Source organism: Podarcis bocagei (genome assembly GCF_964188305.1).
Source record: "Podarcis bocagei genome assembly, chromosome: 5".
NCBI lineage: Eukaryota > Metazoa > Chordata > Lepidosauria > Squamata > Lacertidae > Podarcis > Podarcis bocagei.
In genome coordinates, this window is record NC_138129.1 from 58,727,248 (window position 1) to 58,740,771 (window position 13,524).

The 13,524-nt window shown below is 38.2% G+C and overlaps 2 protein-coding genes across 2 annotated transcripts in view; one reads left to right on the forward strand and one right to left on the reverse strand.

The window, feature by feature from the left end:
- TUT4 (terminal uridylyl transferase 4) overlaps positions 1 to 13,522 on the reverse strand; it is a 33,843-nt gene extending 20,321 nt beyond the window's left edge. The window contains exons 1-9 of the mRNA XM_081195355.1: positions 13,396 to 13,522; positions 6,700 to 7,364; positions 5,159 to 5,322; positions 3,862 to 3,978; positions 3,046 to 3,223; positions 1,728 to 1,816; positions 1,122 to 1,173; positions 769 to 838; positions 169 to 295 (exon numbers count right to left, since the gene is read on the reverse strand). Of these exons, the coding sequence (XP_081051481.1) occupies positions 169 to 295; positions 769 to 838; positions 1,122 to 1,173; positions 1,728 to 1,816; positions 3,046 to 3,223; positions 3,862 to 3,978; positions 5,159 to 5,322; positions 6,700 to 7,255 (1,353 nt within the window). The 5' untranslated portion in view covers positions 7,256 to 7,364; positions 13,396 to 13,522. The remainder of the gene's footprint in view (positions 1 to 168; positions 296 to 768; positions 839 to 1,121; positions 1,174 to 1,727; positions 1,817 to 3,045; positions 3,224 to 3,861; positions 3,979 to 5,158; positions 5,323 to 6,699; positions 7,365 to 13,395) is intronic.
- PRPF38A (pre-mRNA processing factor 38A) overlaps positions 1 to 13,524 on the forward strand; it is a 178,898-nt gene that overhangs the window by 26,567 nt on the left and 138,807 nt on the right. The gene's annotated exons all lie outside the window — the stretch shown is intronic.

Consider the following 13,524-nt stretch of genomic DNA (forward strand, 5'->3'; position numbering starts at 1 on the left):
CTTTGCATTTTATCCAAATACTGTATTATTTCCGATTCAGAAAAAGAGATATCATTTTAGAATTAATCTAATCTAATCTGTACAGGTTCATTTCAGCATTGTAAAAGGTTATTGCATGTACATATTAAGTACACATGCAAAGAATAAATATGTTCATTTAAAACTTACTCTAGCCCAGTAACGAAAAGCCAACACCAAAGGAACGAGAACTGGTTCCAGTTTGCCAAGCGCAGCTAGCAGATCAGTTGTAAGGCAGGCCACATCATTTCCAGCACTTACTTTGCAAGTTAAACCACTGAGATTGAAACAAATTTTAAGAAAAGTTGCAAGTTAAACCACTGTCCCTCAGTGAGTGATCAAAAAGAAAAACATGCAGTTCTCAGCATATATGTTTAGTCTTGCATTGGTTTCTTTCCTCATGCTGATTGCTTACCGCAGATACGGAAATCTATTTATCCAGCCAAAACATTATGCATTTTAAGTCTCAAGAGTTTCAATAGAAGGATGGGGGAAATGCTCAAAAGTTTCACTGAAATCAACAGGACTTTGAAAGTGCTTAAAATTTTGAGTGAACTGTACTCTTTGTTGTTTCTGTGCTATTTGTAAAAAGCTCCTACACCTGGAAAATGGAGGAAGCAATTCTGGAGCTAGCTTCAAAGTAAAGAACTACATTCTATCCTTTGTAATCGATTGCAAAATGCCAAACGTAAGATGGTGTCTCATCAATAATCCTTTTGACTTGAACACGTAAAACAAAAGTACACAAACCTCTTAACATCTTTACAAAAAACAACAGGAACTTTGGCATGGAAATCTGATTCCACATCAGAGTAAGAAGCTGTAAGAGGAAAAACAGAAGAGCATATCAGGAAATAAAAGAATCTTCCATAGTTCTCTCAAACTGTTTTAAATCTATCTGGGTAATATAAGCAATTAGGAGGTTACTATGTCCTCTGTTACATACCCAGAATTAATTACAATATTTTTTTATTGTTTATCATCCCATTCTCTATTATTGTTTTTATGGACACTGTTTAGCAATGCAGAAACTTAAGCAGCATATAAACGTCTTAAATAAATCAGAATATGAAGTGAGGGGGAAAGGGGGGGAGAGCTCTTACCGCTGTTTTTCAAAATATCAAGCACCTGTATCAGAACATCCGGATGACTCATCTAAAATAATGAGGAAGAAGGTTATTTTACCCTCATTTTAATTCTATCAAAAGAAGGAAGGCAATTGTATTATTAATAGTCACAGGTATGATCCAGACCTCTGCTTACCTGCATAACAAGCACAGTACAGGGTCTTAACATGTACTAACAGGGCCCAGAGAGCCAGATGTGCTTGCTCCTGGAACCTGAATCTAATCAACAGTTATGTACAATGAAGAGATCCCTAATTATGCTACAGCTATGCCATTGTGAGTTACCAGTTACTCTTCATTTAAGCATGTATATGGGTGCACCACCAACTCTGTCCAGTTGGGACAGGGCCTATCCTTGGGAATTCTCCCTCACTCCTTTATCAACTCATAAATAAACTGGTGGGGAAAAGGTTTCTCATAAGTGAGAAAGAATGGAAGTTATCATGGAACTTTCTGAGAGCGCTCACTTACTAATTCCAGGTCAAGACATCACAGAAATCTATACTAGTGAGAAATATATTTGAGACCATAGACATGAAACATTTCTAGCATGATAATGTCACAGACATTTCTTCAACTTACCGTGGAGGGAAATTTTATATCAATATTAATATCACTAGTTTTAAAAGCAAATCTAGTTAGACAGGATCCATACATCCTCAATGAGCATTCTGAAAATAAAGAAAGGGTTCCATAAGCAATCATGTAGCATTCATAATCATTTCAAAATTTTGAACCATTTTCAAAATACTACGGATGCAATCTGAAAGCAAACATACAAGAAATAAGTTCTACTGCTACTGACTGTATAAAGAATACCATTTTAATTCTGGTTATAAGGCGTTTTATGATTAGAAAAGCAAAAATTAAATAGTTTGCTCAAATAAATCCCACAAGTGCAAACTGACACAGCATTGACTCAAGTGCCATTACAAGTCTCTTCCAGTCCAGACACACAACAGACACAGATAAAGGCTTTATTCTACCTCCCCCCCCGATAAAGTCATATGCTCTCAGCATTGAATGTTAGCATTGTGTGTAATCATGGGATTACTTCCAAGAAAAAAATGTATTTAATACTAAGGTGTATAAGCATGAACTCCATGCTGCTTAGCAACATGTGGAACACTTTTATGTATGATGAATGCACACCTACCTATTTAATTGCAGGTAGATGCTACAGGAACCCTTCATATGCAACATAGACAAATGTATATTCATCTCACATTATAAGGTACAACACTGTACACTTGACAGCTTTTGATCTGTCAGTCTACTATATCTCTGTGTTACATTTAACTGCACTGGTATGGAAAGAATACACAATATAAAATGTAATTACCAGACACTGGTATTAGATACAGACAGCTTCATTACTGAAAATGTGGTGCTTTCCCATGCAAATGTTGAGGGTATTTTGCTCTCATCAATTCAACTATATGTTCTGGTTTTGTCTCTAACTAGAAGATCTGCAATGGCCGGTGAATCAATGCTGTTTTTTCCTAATATGAACAAGATACTTAAATTTCTGCTTTTCTAACCATAAAGTACTTTATAACAATGAAAGAAAAATTATTCATTTTATATACTCAGAAGCAAAGCATTTATGCACATCTGAGAAACTGTGGGAAATCAGGTTGGGCTTCATCTGCCTGAAAATTTTTACATGAAAACCTCAATTAAATAATAATCTTCAACAAACCTTTTAATTTTCCATAAAGGAAGAGAAAGTAAAGATACAAGAATGTCAGAAACCACCAATATCATCCTGTACTACAACTTTCCAAAACTGGTATTTTAATGTACAATTGAATACATGGAAGTCAAACTGATTGTAGACCCAAACTGTATTCTCAGCAAACAATCTCCTTAAGGAAAACTAAGAATTTACATTAGGTACCTGGTAAGTGTTGCTGAATTATCTTCTCCATATCCCATACAATTTCCTGGCGGATTTTGAAATCATTATCCGATATGCCTTGCTCCTTTGCTGCCTCCATCAGCGTAAAACTCAAGGCAGTTACTTGTGCAGGGGAAGGGGGAGGGAGAGCACGGAGTTCGTTTTCTTCTTGCTTTTCCTGAAAATATTATGAGTGGTAAAGAATAGTGTTACCACTGGAAGAATTTCCATGTTCAACCCATTTTTATTTGCTTCTTTAAATCCTGTTAATGCCAGCCTATAGCAAAAACTGTCCATGAAAGTGATATAATGTCAACAGGTCATTAAAGATATCTGAGAAACACCCTAAGATAGGGTTACACAACTTTTGCTCCAGTGCACATCATGAATTATCTTATAGAGATGCTGCAAGGTTCAGTGTTGTCACCCATGTTGTTAGTATTTGGGTATTATAAATGTACTGATGACATTCAGCTCTATTTTTCATTTTGTCTCAAGATGAGGAGGAGCAGCAGTGATGCACTGAAGCAGTTCATGTAAATTAATATTTTATGTGCTTAACATTTTTTATTTGTTTAACAAGATATCTTAAGTGCAACAGATGGGGGCAGGCAGAGGGAGCTAGAGACAGAATTATCTGCACAATAATAGACAATAGGAAAACACTTTTTCCCCACCATCTACAATATAGGCTTATGATTACAGTGCTTTAACTATTTACTTTGGTTTCAGGCCAATAATTCTTAGAAGTTATATGAAGCAATTGAAGTAAGTATAATTCTGGTAAAAAATTCCAAGCTTTGATCTAAAACTTACCATGATATTCTTTTTATGACGTTTTTCTTTAATATGTTTGTGAGCTCCCTGGATATTTTCAATGTGAACTAAGCAGAGCTTGCATAGGTACTGGCAATTAGAGTACTCTGGAGAGCGCTGTGGAAAAACCACACATTTAAAATTCAGCAGCCAATTAATTATGTCTGTTTTATTTTCCATTGTGACGATAATAAAATGCTACTAAGCAAGCAGCATAGCAGATGGGGATTGTCCTTGCTGTTCACACTGGGGTATGAAGAATTTATTCACACATTTCTAAATAGTTTAGACTCATATTTTTCATATTTCCATGACACCACTAACACAGCTCTTCTTGTTTAATGCTAGAAATCATAAAATACCAGAAACCTAGAATCAGCTAAATCTTAACGAAAGATGCAGTACCTGCACTCAATTTTGCTCATTCTGAAGAGAGAGAAAATTCTTGGCAGTTTGAAGAATTGGCAAAAGAAAGATTCAGAGCACCAAGGCTCAGAGACGTATATGGAAAGGCAAGTAAAAGGACTTGGGATCATGAGGAGTTCAACAGAAAAGTACTTCCAAAGCTCTGCAACAGTGAGACCTACCCTGGATATGAAGGTGGGAAACTGCTTTGAGCCTCTCCAGCCAAATAGAAAAAGAATAAGCACAGTAAGCCTAAGCCCCATGAAAAAGTAAGTTTTTTTTAAAAAAGGAAAAGGGGCCCAGAGAAGGCAAGGGGCCACAAAAAGCAGATATTTTACTGGCCTTCAGTTTTTTAAAGAAAGAAAGAAAGAAAAATTCTACTTGCCCTGAAAAAGCCTGTGCATTGACCCACAGCACTTGCCAGAATGGTTATGCCCACTGGCTAACATGCACAAAATTCAGCTTTTTACACATCACCCAAAATTGCTCAGAAATAATGTATCCTGACATTACCCAAAATCAATTAGGCAAGTGGTGGCAAACACACAAATGTTGGCTTGTCATGGACCAACTGCCTTTCCCCCCAAGGTTACTATGCACCCAAATTATCATGTGATTAAACCTCAACTGAAATGAAAAGCATATAATCTGTGTTCCCACTGATTATGAGAAAACACAGTACAAATCAACATCTGCTATAAGGGGGAAAAAGCAAAGGATAAGCCTCTGTCTTTTCTAGAAACTGTTTCTACCTCCTTAAAGAGAACCATCTCACACTCCACCGTTATTAAAGAAATTAAGTAGCTAATTAATTTCTTCTGAATTATGTGACATGCTATGGTAAGTGGAAAAAAATCATCACCTAAAAAAGAAAACTGTACAGTTTACTTACTTTTTCCAAGCGAATAATATAATCTCTTTCCAGTCGCTCTTCTGCTTGTTTCAAGCCTAGCTGCTGTTCGGCCGTCAATGTTGATTCATCAATTACAGCAATATTTTCTAAATAATCCGCCTCTGAATTAGCTTCTTTAGCAGAATCTGAATTCTTTATTTTACCTAATGAAAGGAGGAGCAAAGTTGATTATTAACTTGTTTTCTCCAGACTACCTTAAATGTAAGCTAAGGGAAAATTAAATAAATTGGAAATCCTAACATGTGAATATGCTCTCTCCTTGATAATTATGAGAAACTAAGCATAGAAATAAAGCTGAATTTTAAAAAGTAAAACTTTTTTTATTGTTCTCAGCCTCATTAACAAGAATCATACCCTTGAGCTATTAGAATTACCGAGATAACGTAACAGGTAGAGCAATTCAGAAAGCACTACTGTATATGAAATTATTATTATTTTAAACCAATATGCAACGTTTTATTAACTTCAATTGCATGTTGCATGATATATTTAGGCCTGGTTCACACATCACTTCAAATGAAGACATATAGTTCAGTGCTACAGCATCTGCTCACCCGGGCGATTGGAGGAAATTGATTGCCCAAAGTCTTCATGGACTTATTACCTGCCACTGTATTTATACTGCGTACTGTACTTGTTTTTCAAATTTGTGTGTTGTTTTACTGTTTTACTTTGTTTTTATTGACTTTAATTAGCATTATTATTATTATTACTATTTTAAAATTACTTTTATTACTTTTAATTAGTATTTTGTAAACTGCCCAGGTATCCTGATTGGATTAAGAGGGATTTAAAATTTGAACAACAAAAAACCAAATAAAGAAATGAATGCTATAGCACACAGAGACAGCAGTGACATACTTGATCCACACTGGGTCTACACATGTAACAGAATGGGGTGGAAAAATGGAGTGCCATGTTTTAGGCGGCATGTGGGAGATACTACATTTGAATTATGCCCCTGATTTGTTCTATAAATACTTAGGAGCAAGATTTGACTAGGCCTTCGCCTGGTATGCCAATTTTCTATTTGAATGGAGATGCATGCATATGTATTTTATTTGTTTGCTTTTAACATAGAGGAGTTGAAAATTGTGACCCTACACCTGCCATCTGATGTGCTGCATTCCATTTTATCACCTCTTCCTGGAGTATGAGTAGGCATACATGGGGGGGGGAGAGACAAGCTATTCTTATATATTAGCTAAAAACTAGGTTCGTAATAGCTGCTTAGAAACTATCATAGCAACTTAGAGTGACTGAGCAAAATGCAAGAGAATGTTTTATTTCAGAGCTATAATTATTTCTGCACTGAAACACAGAAAAAATATTTTTGTACTTTTAAAGGTTGTGGGGCAAGCTTACATTACAAAACACATTTTTCTACCACACTTGACAGTATAGATATAACTAACATGCACAAAGCTAAAGCCATTCAAAATGCATTTCAGACTGTTGGATTTTTAAAAATAAAAAAAATAAAAAATAAAAAAATTAAAAGAAATAATAAAAGCACTCACAGGAGTCTTCAGATTTGTGTTCCATTGGTCCCAGATCCAAACCACTTTTGACTGAGTCCCCAGGCTGATTAGTATTAATTTTGGATATATCATCTCCAGGTGGATTTTCCAATTCAGAACTCCTTCTCTGGGCAGATGGTAAGCTTTCTGTGCTAGCACCATTCTCTGAAATATGGGAGCTTGAAAGATTTTCAACCATGTGCTGAGCTCTTATCTGTTTCGGATCATCTACTTCTGCTGGTACATTTGGTAACCTTTTTGCTTTACATTGATCTTGAATATTTGACCCCATGTCTTTACATCCAGCAATACAACTATTTGTCTTACATGATTTATTTTCTCCTGACTTCTCAGGACAAACATCATTCTGCTTATTCTTTTTGCAACTGCTCCCACCTGAAGAACTTTTTCCAGCTTCTTTTATAGATTTGTCATTTTTGTTAGTTTTATAATTTTGATTGGTTGTAACTCTGACAGCTTTGCTTTCTTCACAGACAATTCGGGCAGATTTTCTTGTGTCATGATTTCCAGTTTTTGAGCTCTTGCCCTCTTCCATTATTGAGAAGACCTGCTTCGTCTATTACTTGAGACTACTTGAAATATAATTTTGCAACAACTGGAGTGGAGCAGAATCCTCTGTTCAGGCAGGGTATCTGGCTGATTGTCTGATGAGAAAAATTGAGAATGAGAACACAAAGAAACCCTTACATTGTTAAACATAGTCCTAAATTAAATTAATATCAAAAATGCTTGCAATGAGAGACTAAAGCTAAGCATGTCGGGCGGAGGGGAGAATAATGGAGGGAACATTCACATGGTGTGATGGAAATATCCTCTATTAGTTTAATAAGAGCACAATCCAAACCCTCCTCCATATTTTGTTGGCTGGGGGTGATTAGGATGGAGCAGAGATTCTCTCCGCCAACCTGCAGGGGAAGAGGGTCAGTTAGCTTTGACCAAGTGGGTAGTAAGCTAGAGTGTAGAGAGCCCCAAAACAAGGTGATACTGAATCCAAAACCCTGGAGATATTCCAAAGGTTCTGTTCCTATGCCAGCTTGCAGCTTGTGAACCAGCAAAGCTTTGGATGTGGCAGTGCCTCTGCACCTCACAGGCCCTGTGTTAAGCTTGCTCTGCCCATTAATTTTGAAATTTTCCTTTGCCCTTTGTTGGGGCAACGCAAGTACTAAAGCAGCAGAGGGAGAAATATCCTTCAGCATATTATGCTAGGCATGCTCTTCCTTGAGGCTTCCCAGGGACTTCTACCTAACTGGCCACATTTTAGAGCTCCAAACTCTTACAATTGTTTTGTAGAAATGTTGCCAACTAGTAATGTTTTCACAAACATTAAAAAAAAATTCAGAGCATTCGTACATAGGCCTCTGCTTTACTTATACCTCTACAACTTCCAAAATAAGTTTGCTTTCACTTCAGTTTTTTCATTGTAAGTTCAGAGAGAGATAGAAAAGTACACTGTATTGCAACAGTGTCAAAACAATGATATGTAACACAAAAAGGACTACTTGAAAGTTGCAATAAAATATATCTTGTAAATATTGCTTTTTAAAATTACCTCAAAGGTTAATAAAAGGGCAACATTGGCTTTAGCAATGAGATAACAATTAATGATTTCAGAATAAAAACTATCCTTCATTTACGTAGTTATTTGTTAATTCGCTTATATTTGTAACCCTAACCCACCTCAACCTGCTCAAAACAGGGAGCAAATTATTATTACGGTATATAAATGCTGACATCAGCTGGGGAAATTGATCAATTGGGGGGGGGGGCTAACCATGTTCACTAACCATTGATACTGCCTTGATAGGAAAGGAATGACAACTACATTGCTACAACAGAAATACACGGCAGTGTTGGGATTTCTTTCTTGTGTTTAAAACATGAATACAAACTTAAGCTACTTAAAATTTTATATAGAGAGAAAGATATTAGCCACCTGGTGCTTAAACCTGAAACTTGCTATGTTTGAGGTTCTATTAATATTATGATTTGACTCAGACAATTGTAGATAAGTTTCACTTTCGTTTCCTGTTGGTTTTTAAGGTTTCATAATCTCACTTATGTTCCACTAGCACTACCAACTGGTTGTAATATCAAGATGTGAATTATTGCAAAACCACATAAACCCAAACCTACTGAACTACAACTTGTACAAAAAGCTTAATAACATTTAATACTAAAGAAGGAACTAAAATATTAGACCTGTCGAGAGCTAAAAGCAAGGATGGGGAACCTGTAGCTCTCCATCAACGCTGATCACTGGCCGTGTTGGCCGGAAGCATCAGGGGGACCACAGGTCCCACCCACCTACCCACCACCCCATTTAAATAATACTAGTTCAATAAAAAAGCATATGATTAATGAACTAAGTTTGCCTATTAACAAACCTAATTTGGTGCAGGAAGGGGGGACCCTTTCTCTCAGTGCTATTTTTCCTAGTTTCAATTCACCCATCCCTAAAAAGTATTTGCCTTGAGAGGGCAGATCTGAGCTTTGGGCAGATGTGGCTATTTTAAAGTGAGAAAAATTGCACGAGGTGTGTGAAGGGGACTATCCCTGCACTGCAGCTCCAATCCAGTACAGTGGCACTTCATTTCTTGGGAGGAAACTTCGGGGGGGGGGGGCGGAGAGAAGGAGTATCAGGATATTTGAATGCTATTTAAACCCATTATTATAGAAGCCCAGAGAAACAAGCTTCATGTATGCAGCTGCTTTGCTCCTCCCTTCACACAAGTGGGGAGATAAGCCAGAGAGCCACAGTTAACCATAACTTCCAAACTGAGAAATGTCTGGACTAGGAAATGGCCTGCAAGTAAGCCAGAATATGAAGTAATTGTTTAAAGCTGGTTTTCACGTCCAGGGTTGTTTTGAAAACATTAATCGTAATTTCCCACTTCAAATATAACAAGAAGCTACAGCAAAATTCTAGCTTGTGTTTCCACTTGTGTGAAGTGAGGAGCAAAGCAACTGAATGTAGATGCACAAAGTTCATTTTTATCTTAGTTTAGTAAGGCAAAATTTGATTATCCAAACACATCCAATTTAAGCTGAAGATCAGAAACCAACGCAGGGCAAGAAGACTTCCTTTGAAAAGAAGAATTATTGCCCAAATTCCTCCCTATAGTACCACAGATTCTGGCAAAACGAATGTAAATTGGCAGTAGTAAACAAAAAAACCCAAAAAACCCACAAGTAGTTTTTAGCAAATTGCCAAAAATATTTTTCTTTAACTGTGACTTTCTTTAAACACAACACATGATCTCTAAGAAAAAGGTGCAGCTTGTCACTAAAAATAGGCTCCCCCCCCCTTTGAATGCATTCAGGAGGAATTAGAGACCTAACTTCCATACCAGGTTAATTGATAGAAAGCATAAGCAAAGGTACAGTTATACAGATGAAAAAGCCTTGCTGGGGAAGAATCAGCATGGTTTCTACAACAGGAAGTTTGGCCTTACCAATGATTTTGAATTCTTTGAAAGCACAACGAACATGCAGTGATCCAGTAGGTACTGTATCCAAGATTTCAAAAAGCTTTTGACAAAACACTTTACCAAAAGCTCCTCAGTAAACATAACAGCTGTTGGAAAAGACAACAATTTGATGGCTTTTATGATAAAATGGCCTTCTCTTTTGTAATTGCTATATAGCAATGTCCTCATGTAAATCCAGCCTTGTAGATAAGCCCAAAAAGGTGCTAGTGCCTTCCCTTCTGTAGTTGCCCACTACATTTCTATTATAAGCACAGAGAAGCAGGCTTCCCTCCTCTGACAGCTTGATTTCTATCATGGGCAGAGAGGAGGGAGGAAGCAGTCCTTCACTCTTTCACCAGTCCTCTCATTCATGTGTATGGAATTCTTGGTTGCCTACCATGTGAATGTTTAAATACAAGGCAGTATAAATCTGTGATGTGGCCACATTTGGAAAACTGAGTACAGTTCTAGACATGGTATGTGACCTCTGCTCAGAAACTAGTGCCTGAAGAAATGGCATGCAGGGAGATAAGATGTGGAGTGAGGGAAGAGTTCTGCACCCTTCACCCACATGCCTCTTTTGCTTTTAAAATCACTTTCCTTTTCTATGTAATTTGGACAGCTTCATCACAAGGACATCTGGGCTGACATAATGTCATTTATTTTACTAAACATAAATGATAGCAAAGTTTTCTTTAGATTTACTCTGCACTCACTGGAGACACTGGAGTGGAATCTGGTGACGGGAGACAGATAACTCTATCTCGCTATTGTTGATCTTATTCCCTGTGGCTGATAGTCACAATAACTATTAAATGTGACATTAACACTCTTGCCTAGCTCAGCCGATTTTGATTCTTTCAGTATTTGGAAATTTCAGTATTTGTGAACTTACTGCAACATGAACTTTAACTTCCTAACAAACATTACCCTGTTCAGGGTTCATTGGCAGCATGCAAGAATCTCCATACAAGACATTTACTGCTTGCAGTCTCTCACATCATAAACTGCACAACAGCTTCTCAAAATAAGGGTAGTGTATCACACAGCTGTAAACTGGGGTTTTACCCAATTTGCATACTAATGTGCAGAAAATCTACGTTTGTTACAGAATGGCAATCACCTGCTGCCAGAAAGGCTCTGGTTATGTTTACAGTTAAATCAGGAATGCAGATGGTTTCTGCTTCACTCTCCCTCATGTGAACAGGAGTAACAAAACTTTATTCCTGGCTTGCATCATGTCCAAATGGGATTGTGGTTAGTTTTCCTCCACACAAACCACAATGTAAAGCCAAGATATGTTCTTGACTTATCAATCATGGTTTATTTGGCACAAAACAAACCATAATTCTCAATTCAGACAAAATGCTAAGCCAATGAGTTTGGGTTGTTGCCCCAACTCATGGTATTATTATTATTATTATTATTATTATTATTATTATTATTATTATTATTATTATTATCACCATCACCACAGTGACTCTACAAGTAAAAGAAGAGTGAAGCAGAATCAATCTCCTTGCTAACATAATATTATTAACTATGGTTTACCATGATGTGTAAACTAGATCATTCTTTTAAAACCTAAAAGCAATCATTTTCCCACAGATAACTTCTACTATGAACCCAAATTTTGAGAAAACATCGGCTAATATGCTTCTTTCACACTGTAATAATGGAAGAATCTTCCACAATTCTATGCCAGTGATACATGTGAACACCACCATAAAAATATCAGGTGCCCTTTTAAAAATTGATGTTAGCATAAATGAATGTGACATAGTTTTCAGCTCTTTATTGGACTGGCACCTAAAAAGGTTGATAGTGAACCCAAGCAATATCAAATATTTTTCAACCTTCATGTGGTGAAATCTTACATTCAAAAGGTTATTACAATGTCATAATACTTAAGATGATTGCATAGAAGAGAAGCAGGACCATTTAACAACAGGCCCAATAAGTATTTTTGTTCTATTTTCGCTCTACTATGAAACTGACCAATTTCACATTTTACAATGGAACTGAATACATACTCAAATCTGCATATCAATCATGGCTCCTCATAATGTGCTTTTGAAATGTGCAACAGCAAAAGCTGTAACTTTAATATATGCCTGCTTCTGTTACTGAAGCATGAACCCTTGATTTTCCCCATTTGCAAAATGCAGACAACTAATTAGTTTTTTAACCAGATGTTGACCAGAGATCACTTTATAGTGGGAAGGTTCCACGTGAAAGTGGTCCAGTGCTAAGGCAGAAAGCCAGAAGCCTTACCCACCATCACTAAATAGCACAATATGCTCTGCTATTTTTTGGTGCAATCGCCTTAAGGTAGAAACCTATTTGTTGTAGTAGTTACTAAGCTCTTTAAAGTGCCCTGTAGGCTAATGGCGCTGCATAATAATTTACAACAGTGATGACACTGAGCCCACTATTCACCCATTTGCTTTACTGAGAGGCTCCCAAACACCAGAGACACTAAAACCGGCACTTGGGAGCCCCCCAATTAAAAGCCCCAAGTGCGAAAGGGCTATTCTGTGGCGATCTGTGTCAAGCCCCTCCTCGCAGGAAACCCATCAAGTTGTGTTAACAGCTAAGCCCACTGTCAGAAAAACAGCTCGATTTCCCAAAAACATGCCTCTATAGGCTACGCTCCAACGTCTTTACAGTGCTCCCACGGAACAAACAAACCCCCTCTTAGCCCTCAGAAGTACACGTGCAGGATCAACTTTTTGGTGTGTCCCCCTCTAAATTACCGAATTAACCAACCACATCAACACACCCCCCCCCCGCCCACACAAAAACACACACCAAAACAACTCGCTCTGGGCACAGTCCTCATCCAAGGGCCTCTTTTCCTTAAACTTTCTATTCTTCCCACCCAGACAGGAGAGAAACAAAAGCAGGGAATGGGGAAGTGGGGTCCCAACAAGGACCCTAGCTAGGAGGGCGCCTGGCAGACCCCCACCCACCCAAAAAGAGGCGCTCCGATTAGACTTTTTAAAGTGGGTGCCGGGGAGGGGAGACCGTGGCGGAGGCCAGCGAAGGGCCTTGGTGCAGAGAGCCCCCCTCCCCCACCCCCAGGAGGGCAGAAGCCAGGAGCGGGCACGGGAGGAGGGCGAAAGAGCGACGCGGGGGGGGGGACACGACCCGCTTCCGTCTGCCGCCGCCGCCCTCTCTCTCTCTCTTTCTCGGGGGACTCAAGTACCTGGCTGTCAGCCCAGGGATGTGCCGGCCGCGTCCCCCTCCATGTCCTGCTCCGGCAGTTGGGAGGCCCCGACGCAAGCGCCTCAATCTGGGCCGGCCGCCATGTCAGCCGCGGCGCGCACTGCATTGT